The sequence below is a fragment of the Nicotiana tomentosiformis genome, chromosome 1 (genome assembly GCF_000390325.3).
Source record: "Nicotiana tomentosiformis chromosome 1, ASM39032v3, whole genome shotgun sequence".
In the NCBI taxonomy this organism is placed as follows: Eukaryota; Viridiplantae; Streptophyta; class Magnoliopsida; order Solanales; family Solanaceae; genus Nicotiana; species Nicotiana tomentosiformis.
This window is the reverse complement of record NC_090812.1, coordinates 138,386,189-138,396,677: the sequence shown is the minus strand read 5'-3', so window position 1 is coordinate 138,396,677 and position 10,489 is coordinate 138,386,189. Positions and strand designations below refer to the sequence as shown.

At 38.5% G+C, this 10,489-nt stretch overlaps 1 protein-coding gene across 1 annotated transcript; it reads right to left on the bottom strand.

Moving 5' to 3' along the window:
• Positions 1–4,549: 4,549 nt before the first annotated feature.
• Positions 4,550–5,646, bottom strand: LOC138910482 (uncharacterized). Its single transcript, XM_070201726.1, has 3 exons — positions 5,508–5,646; positions 5,305–5,415; positions 4,550–5,172 (listed from the first exon to the last, which is right to left on the bottom strand). The coding sequence occupies exons 1-3, from the start codon at positions 5,644–5,646 to the stop codon at positions 4,550–4,552; spliced, it is 873 nt and encodes a 290-aa protein (XP_070057827.1).
• Between the last annotated feature and the right edge of the window lie 4,843 nt (positions 5,647–10,489).

The window sequence follows — 10,489 nt, the reverse complement described above, 5'->3', positions numbered from 1 at the left end:
TGCTCACATAGCTGAATCTGCCAAGCCAGTCATGATCTGAATATGGAAACAAGTTCTTTAGATTGACATGTCCTCATAACATTAAATAACATTTTGCACCTTATCCACGACATCACAAGCCATCAATGCACAATATCTATTGAGTACTCAACATCCCATACGAATGAACTGAAGTACACAACAAGGTGAAATAAAGTCGCACGATAAGGGAAGAAAAAAGGAAAGTTTTTCTGGATGCCCTGTAGCTTCTCGAGGATAAGTATGGATGTCACCATACATATCCGCAAGACTTCACTAGACATTTTCTCATGATCGTAGAGCCTATGAACCTAGACCCGAAGAAACACTAAGTCGTGATGGCACCTGTAATCAAACCATCATATAACACAACTCGAACAAAAAATCATCAAATAAACAATAAATAAGCTTGCGCAAATCAGTACAACTATCCCAAGGATTGGTAATATATGTCATAAGCCAATAAGATTTAGATTTACAATGTTGGTATAAAGGAAATACAATATCTCCTGGAATATACATAAATATAAATACAAGTCCTAAGTTGCAACATGAATATTGGAATCTTCAATGCTAGCCTTCATTAACCACAACCCAGCTCCAAGATCTACATGTAAGGTGCAGAAGTGTAGTATGAATACAACTGACCTCATGTACTCAGCAAGTATCAAAACTAACCTCAACGAATTAGTGACAAGGTTTATTCTAAAAGATACTCACTTTATATAACTTGTACAACTCAATAGCAAATATAGTGTAAAGAAATATCAGTAGAAAAAGTCATAGAATAGCGAATATCAATAACAAGGGGCATAATTTGAGAAGAAACCAACTCGCATGCTTTTAAAATAACCAAATCAAAGCATGTACAACTGCACTACATCCACATATCAATATAATTTACGCCAAGAAGCTCTAACTCAAGTACTTTTACATGATCGCAAAGAGACTATTCGTAATAAAGGTCATTTTCTCAGAAATTTCCAAATAGCATTTATATGAATACTTCAACATGAGTCTAAGTGTCAATGCATGATAAGTACTGAATGTTTCTACACTAGTCTAGGATGTCAACACATGCCCAAGGACCAACTTTTCATTATACCTCGGTACTCCTACATGTACCAACACAAGTCTCAGTGTCTCAAGACAACCTTGAAAATCCATGCACCCATATCAAAAACCATGTTTATAATACAAGTCACAATACTGACGAGCCCAAAACACACACTTAAATATGCTCACTATTCGAATATAGTATAAAAAAATATCGTATCCACAGGGATTGGATTTAAACAGTATTTTCGTAGCTTCTAGTATAATTTCTATCCAAGATGATCAACAATTTAGATTTGTGTGATTAAAACTAAAATTAACTAAAATTCTAAACTATTGACTAATGACAATTGCAACAAGAGTAAGCAAAGAAGATATTAATGGGAGAAAATAGGGGTTGACTAGATAGGTGCAAGATACTTGTATGGGATTTAACTCTAGTTGATTCACTTATAAGGTTCAAGTGAGTCTCTCGAATTCATTCAATTATTAGTTCAAACGTTCAGTGCAACTCCTCTCTCGATTAAGTCTCAACCTTGAAATATGAACCAAGTTAAGCTCGGTGAAGATATGCAAGAATTCGTAGTAGATTAATCTTTAGGAGAACCTCTTCCGATTATCCTCCAAACTAGGTATAAACAATAATTCAATTAGCCTCTTTCGATTACTATGAAGAATTAATGAATTCAACCAACAAGATAATGCACAAACATCACAAGTTACGTCTCTTTTGATTACATGAACATGTGAAAATAGATACAACAATTAAAACACCCAAAACGATCGAATACATAAAAACTAGAGTTAATGTCCACAAACAATTCTCAATACACCAAATCCATCAATCCCTAAAGAGAACTACTCTATAGATATGGAGTAATTCATCACAAATAAGTTTAAGTTAAAGGAAAACATACAACGATCCAAACTCTTGTCTGGAGTGAGGATTGAATGATAAAATCCTTGTGGTCAACACTTTCCCACTTCTCCTTAGCTTCCTTAGTTCTTAGATGTGTCAAATGTCCCAAAAATACTGTTTTTCCATGTATACATACCAAGTAGGGTCGGGCCCAAACCAACACACCCTCTCCTACACGAAATAGGACTCCTTCCTGAATAGGACGTAACCTGGGAGTGTGCTCACGCATATGGCCACACACTTTGGAAGGTATTCTGCCTTACATGCGCGACCAGTGCACGCTAGCGCACCTGTGTGGCGTTCTGCTCTATTCTCCGTTTCTTTCGTTAAGTGCACGACTATCCGTTGATCCCCGAACACGATCCCAACTTAATCCTCGAGCGTTTACTCAGACTTTAAAGCTCTAGAATAGCTTGAATTCATGCCATAACATCTACACAGCTCGGGATCACTCCTACAAGGCATAAAATACATAACTAGTGCAAAATACTAGCGATTAACACTCAAACTCAATTAAAGTGCAGTAAATTAGTGTGTGATAAGCAACTAAAACACGCAATTATAGCCTACCATCAACACCTCACACGTAAACCATTGCTCGTCCTCGAGCAATCAAACTACACTTTATAATGACACGACCTTTTTAAACAATTCTCATAACTCATCATACCAAGAATATTTAAAATAGACTAATCACTCTTACGTAACATCCTCGCCTCAAGATTTGACTCTAAAGCACCACACATTATTTACAACTCGCTCACTTACTCTAACACAGAGGTCAACAACATTACCTTTCCTTCATGAATCACGTGCCTCACAACAAAAGGGAGTAGTTCCACACACAATCAAATCTAAGCACAATTAGGAACTTCAAATAGAAAGAATTCGCTCACTCTCAGAAACAACATTCATATGCCACAAAATATGAACCATAGGTTTTCCCATAGTGTACTACTCCACTAATTGAGCTCATTCGGTCAAGTATCAAGTAGGACTTTAAATGGTTGTAATGTAAGCTGCGGGACATGTAGGATACATTTACATATAAGGGTGACTACACCTCCCTAAACACTTTAATACATAAATCTCATTGTTTAAACCCCACACTTATGTTAAACCAATACTCCACATTCACATCAATTTATATTAACTCCCAACTTCTTTAAGCACAAATACATCAAGAGTTACCACTTATCAATGAATAATTTTCACAACAATGCATTATGTATATATTTTTTTCTTTTTCAATTTAAGTGGCTCTTACTTTTTCAAAACAGTGCACCTTTCTCCTTATTGCATTAGATCAACTCAAAAACCAACCCAATCACCCCACACTTCAACTTTTACAAAGTTCATACAATTTCAAGTGCTCACGAGAGGTAAATGGCTCAAATTAATGGTTAATTCACACAAATGGGTAAGGATTATAATGTGGTTGCCAAAGAAACATGATGACAGGTTCAACAGAGTTAACTATGATACATAACAATTTGGTGGGTAAATGCATATCATCGGCTCAACACAGAAATGCTTATATCACTTCCAAGATTGAATAAAACTACTATTTCGCTTTGCAAACACATGGAGAAAGTTCTAGACATCAAATGCAATGCACAGAATACACGAAACCACAAACACACATGGCACATAAGTCACTCAAGATTGGATTATCAAGACACTCTAGCCAAAGTAGTTAAGCAAAGTTAAGATCATATAATTTAAGGTACTTATGCAAGAGTCAAAAACTGAGCCTAAGCGTCACAACTAAAGTGCTCACTATTCTCAAGAGTCAAAAACTGAGCCTAAGCGTCACAACTAAAGTGCTCACTATTCTCAAAGCATAATAAAGTCATGAGACATTGTTTTCAATTCAAACCATACCATAAGTGTTCCTACTTCTAAAATAAAGCTAACTACACCCGGTTCAAACAAAAACCTTGGAAAAGAACCGCGACACAAAGAAACACCAACGGGGAATTAATACACTTTCTAACAAAATAAAATCTTTTTCTCTTTTTCTTTTGACTTTTATCCCTCAAGAAACCCGTCGAATGATATCCATCGTCGGAAAAAATCGAAAATTTTAAAAGTTTTATGGTTTTCCAAATTTTTTCTATCAAACTACTACAACTAAACTACATTAATATACATACAACATACGTACAAATATATCCCCCACCCCACACTTAAAGTTGTGGAATCTCCCCATGACACATAATTAAAAAGCATAAGGTAGAAGAACTTACCTGAATCTCTAGTCGGGGTCTGAGTTAAAGTCGGGCTCCATTCTTCGTGCCTGAACTAGTGCACACATCCACGCAGATAGCTTCTTCTCAACCTTCTTGGGGTACACCCCACTCTTGTCTTTCTCACTCACTGGGACATTCTCTTTCGAGCTTTTCGCTTTCCACTCTACATCTTCAGTTGGCTTCTCCTTTCTCACCCCCATCTCCATATTAATCTTGAAGGTCACCGTCTCCTCACCTACTCTAAGCATGAGATTTCTATCATGTATGTCTAATATCGCTCTGCCCGTCGCTAAGAATGGTCTTCCTAGATAAAGGGGACCTCTTTATTCTCCTCTATATTCACCACAATGAAATCTACAGGAAATACAAACTTATCTACCCGAACTAAAATATCTTCCACCATCCCCTCGGATATTATAGTTGTTTGATCTATCAGCTGCAAAGATATTGGCGCAGGCCTTATCTCTCCAAGCTCGTTCTCTAATTTTCTGTAAAAAGGCATTAAATTAATTGAGGCACCAGAATCACATAAAGATTTATCAAAATTAAGAGTGCCTAACGAGCAAGGTATAGTAAAACTCCATGAATCTTCACACTTTTGTGGGAGTTTTTTTGGCAAGATTGCGCTGCAATGCTCTGTGAGCTTGACCACTGAGGTCTCTTCTATCCTCCTCTTCTTTATAAGGATCTCCTTCAAGAATTTGGCATAAGCTGGCATTTGTGAGAGAACTTCTGTAAATGGCAAATTTACATTAACCTGTCTCAGCATCCCTAGATATTTCTCAAACTGCTTGTCCAGCTTTTCTCTATAAAACTTTTGGGGAAAGGGTAGAGCAGGAATATTCTCACTCTCATTAGATTCCTCCCTTCTTGAAGTTTCCTCCTTCTTTTTCTCAGCTGCTTTTATACCTTTCTTCTTCTTATCAACTTCATTTTACTTCTTTTTCAGGAACGCTCTCTTATTGGATAGGGGCAGGATCTTTCAACACTTTCCTGCTTCTCAAGGTCACAGCACTCACCATTTCTTGGGATTTCTCTCTGTGTCAGCTGGTAGAGTACCTGGAATTCTCTCAGACAGTACAATTGCAATTTGTCCCACGTGCTTCTCCAAGTTCCGCAAACCAGTGCCAAATTCTTTGATAGCTGGACCATAAGCATTTAATCTCTCATCTGTCTTGACAATGAAGGACTTTATTAGATATTCCAGCCCAGGCTGAGTGGAATTTTGAGGCTGAACTGCGGCCTCGGCTGATTCATAAAACCAGGAGCTCCTTGTCCTTGAAATCTGGCATTGATTTGTTTCCATTCATTTGCAGTACCCCCAAGTGAACTCCATGAAAAAATGGGGTTCTTCTGACCCATTGCATTGAAGTTATAATTCCCAACAACATTTACTTCCATAGTTGAGGACTGACACTCATATGTAGGGTGTCTATTTCCACATATATCACAAGCTGCGTGATTCTCACTCTGTATTGAAGCTAAGGTCAGCTTCCTTATCTATTTCACCATGGCATCAAGTTGTACCTGCAAAGATGTGTTAGCATCAACTTGGTGAACACAAGCTGATCTTCTTCTTTCAGCAATTACAGATGGCCACTGATTTGCATCTTCAGACAACTCATCTAGAATTGTGACTATCTCCTCTGGAGTCTTTTTTATCAACGAGCCTCCAGCTACATTTCTCAATGTTCTACGAGCGGTGGGTGTCAATCCATCCCAAAAGTCCTGGAGTTGCATCCAGAGTTCAATCCCGCTATGTCGACACTTTCGCACTATCTCCTTAAACCTCTCCCAAGCTTCAAACACATTTCCAGTCTCATTATGTCAGAATTTGTGAATTTCTCTTCTAAACATGCACGTCTTAGCTGATGAGAAATATTTGTCAAGAAATTTTCTGGTCATCTGATCCTATGATCTAATCGATCCGTTAGGAAAGCTTCGAAGTCAGTGTTTTACATCGTCTTTGACTGTGAAGGTGAATGCCCTTAAGTAAACTACATCTTATGATACACCGTTGTATTGAAAGGTGATCATAATCTCTTCGAAATCCATTAGATGACTGTTTGGGTCTTCGTTCATCTTTCCTCTGAAGACACAACTATTTTGAAAGGTTTGAAGCAACCCCCACTTTTACTCAAAATTCTTAGCTGCAACTGGAGGTAGTCTCACACTTGATAAGCCTTAGATGTAGACCGGTCTAGCATAATCACCCAGTGGTCTCCCAACACCGGGAGCTATATTTTCGAATTGTTCTACACCCAAAGGTAGATTCTGAGCAATTCTCCGACGCCTCTCCTCTTCATAAACAAGTTGCGCATTTTGAAGAGCTGTCTCCTCAGCATCTCATGCAGTTTTTTCTTTTTGCTGGGCTGCCTCTCTTGCAGCCAAATCAACATTATCCTCATCTCCCGCTATAACTTCCTTAGTTGAGGATTGCCCAACCTTCTTTGTATTCTCGGGGAGATTTCTTTCCTTCCTCAACTATCGCAGTTGTTTCTCGATTTCTGGTTCGTATGGGAGCACTTCCTTCCCAGAGGATTGAGTCGTGCACCAATCTAACCCATAGCCTGCGCACTATCAAGTAACACCAAATGTAAAAATAGAAAAATGAAATAAAAAGAAAAATTCCTGAATTAGCAATACAAACTATTTCAAACACTATTAATTGCCAATCCCCAGCAACGTTGCCAAAATTGATGAGCGCAAAACACACACTTGATTATGCTCGCTAGTCGACTATAGTATAGAAAATTATCGTATCCATAGGGATTGGAACTAAAATTAACTAAAAATCTAAACTACTGACTAATGACAATCGCAATAAGAGTAAGTAAAAAAGATATCAATGGGAGAAAATAGGGGTTGATTGGATAGGTGCAAGATACTTGTCTGAGATTTAACTCTAGTCGATTCACTTATAAGGATCAAGTGAGTCTCTCGAATTCACTCAATTATTAGTTCAAGCGTTCAGTGGAACTCCTCTCTCGATTAATCTTTCTTCTAAAGACACAAATGTTTTGAAGGGTTTGAAGCAACCCCTGCTTTAACTTAAAATTGTTAGCTGCAACTGGAGGTGGTCTTACACTTGATATGACTTGGTTGTAGACCGGTCTAGCATAATTACCCAGTAGTCGCCCAACACCGGGAGCTATATTTCCGAATTGGTCTGCAGCCAAAGGTAGATTCGGAGCAATTCTCCGAGCCCTATCCAGACCTAGACAAGTTGTGCATTTCGAAGAGCTGTCTCCTCAGCATCTCGAGCAGCTTTTTCTCTTTGTTGGGCTTCCTCTCTTGCAGCCAAATCAACATTATCCTCATCTCCCGCTATAACTTCCTTGGTTGAGGATTGCCAAACCTTTGCTGTATTCTCGGGGAGATTTATTTCCTTCCTCAACTATCACAGTTGTTTCTCAATTTCTGGTTCGTATGGGAGCACTTCATTCCCAGAGGATCGAGTCATGCACCAATCTAACCTGTAGCATGTGCACTATCATGTAACACCAAACGTATAAAGAGAAAATTAAAATAAAAAAAATCCAAAATTAGCACTACAAACTATTTCAAACACTATTAATTGCCAATCCCCGGCAACGTTACCAAAATTGATGAGTGCAAAACACACACTTGAATATGCTCACTAGTTGAATATAGTATAGAAAAATATCGTATCCACAGGGACAGGAACTAAAATTAACTAAAAGTCTAAACTATTGACTAATGACAATCACAACAAGAGTAAGCAAAAAAGATATCAATGGGAGAAAATAAGGGTTGATTGGATAGGTGCACGATACTTGTCTGGGATTGAACTCTAGTCGATTCACTTATAAGGTTCAAGTGAGTCTCTCGAATTTACTCAATTATTAGTTCAAACGATCAGTGGAACTCCTCTCTCGATTAATCTTTCCTCTGAAGACACAGTTGTTTTGAAGGGTTTGAAGCAACCCCTCCTTTAACTCAAAATTGTTAGCTGCAACTGGAGGTGGTCTCACACTTGATAAACCTTGGTTGTAGACCGGTCTAGCATAATTACCCAGTGGTCGCCCAACACCGGTAGTTATAATTCCGAATTGGTTTGCTCCCAAAGGTAGATTCTGAGAAATTCTCCGAGCCATCTCCCTTCATAGACAAGTTGTGTATTTCGAAGAGCTATCTCATCAGTATCTCGTGCAACTTTTTCTCTTTGCTAGGTTACCTCTCTTGAAGACAAATCAAATTATCCTCATCTCCCGCTATAACTTCCTTGGTTGAGGATTGCCCAACCTTCCCTATATTCTCGGAGAGATTTCTTTCCTTCCTCAACTATCGCAGTTGTTTCTCGATTTCGGGTTCGTATGGGAGCACTTCCTTCCCAGAGGATTGAGTCGTGCAATAATCTAACCCGTAACCTGCGCACTATCAAGTAACACCAAACGTAAAAAGAGAAAAATGAAATAAAAAGAAAAATTCCTGAATTAACAATACAAACTATTTCAAACGCTATTAATTGCCAATCCCCAACAACGTTGCCAAAATTGATGAGCGCAAAACACACACTTGATTATGCTCGCTAGTCGAATATAGTATCAAAAATTATCGTATCCATAGGGATTGGAACTAAAATTAACTAAAAATCTAAACTACTGACTAATGACAATCGTAATAAGAGTAAGTAAAAAAAATATCAATGGGAGAAAATAGGGGTTGATTGGATAGGTGCAAGATACTTGTCTGATATTTAACTCTAGTCGATTCACTTATAAGGATCAAGTGAGTCTCTCGAATTCACTCAATTATTAGTTCAAGCGTTCAGTGGAACTCCTCTCTCGATTACTCTTTCTTCTGAAGACACATATGTTTTGAAGGGTTTGAAGCAACCCCTGCTTTAACTTAAAATTGTTAGCTGCAACTGGAGGTGGTCTTACACTTGATAAGCCTTGGTTGTAGACCGGTCTAGCATAATTACCCAGTGGTCGCCCAACACCAGGAGCTATATTTCCGAATTGGTCTGCACCAAAAGTTAGATTCTGAGCAATTCTTCGAGCCCTATCCTCTTCATAGACAAGTTGTGCGTTTCGAAGAGCTGTCTCGTCAGCATCTCGAGCAGCTTTTTCTCTTTGTTGGGCTTCCTGTCTTACAGCCAAATCAACATTATCCTCATCTGCCGCTATAACTTCCTTGGTTGAGGATTGCCCAGCCTTTGCTGTATTCTCGGGGAGATTTCTTTCCTTCCTCAACTATCACAATTGTTTCTCGATTTCTGGTTCGTATGTGAGCACTTCATTCCCAGAGGATCGAGCCATGCATCAATCTAACCTGTAGCCTGTGCACTATCATATAACACCAAACGTAAAAAGAGAAAAATGAAATTAAAAAAAATCCAAAATTAGCACTACAAACTATTTCAAATACTATTAATTGCCAATCCCCGGCAACTTTGCTAAAATTGATGAGTGCAAAACACACACTTGAATATGCTCGCTAGTCGAATATAGTATAGAAAAATATCGTATCCACAGGGACAGGAACTAAAATTAACTAAAAGTCTAAACTATTGACTAATGACAATCACAACAAGAGTAAGCAAAAAAGATATCAATGGGAGAAAATAAGGGTTGATTGGATAGGTGCAAGATACTTGTCTGGGATTGAACTCTAGTCGATTCACTTATAAGGTTCAAGTGAGTCTCTCGAATTTACTCAATTATTAGTTCAAACGTTCAGTGGAACTCCTCTCTCGATTAATCTTTCCTCTGAAGACACAGTTGTTTTGAAGGGTTTGAAGCAACCCCTCCTTTAACTCAAAATTGTTAGCTACAACTGGAGGTGGTCTCACACTTGATAAGCCTTGGTTGTAGACCGGTCTAGCTTAATTACCCAGTGGTCGCCCAACACCGGGAGCTATAATTCCGAATTGGTTTGCACCCAAAGGTAGATTCTGAGAAATTCTCCGAGTCATCTCCCCTTCATAGACAAGTTGTGTATTTCAAAGAGCTATCTCATCAGCATCTCGTGCAGCTTTTTCTCTTTGCTAGGTTGCCTCTCTTGAAGACAAATCAACATTATCCTCATCTCCCGCTATAACTTCCTTGGTTGAGGATTGCCCAACCTTCTCTGTATTCTCGGGGAGATTTCTTTTCTTTATCAGCTGTCGCAGTTGTTTCTCTATTTCTGGTTTGTATGGGAGCACTTCCTTCCCAGAGGATCGAGTCATGCACCAATATAACATGTAGCCTGCACACTATCAAGGAACACCAAACAT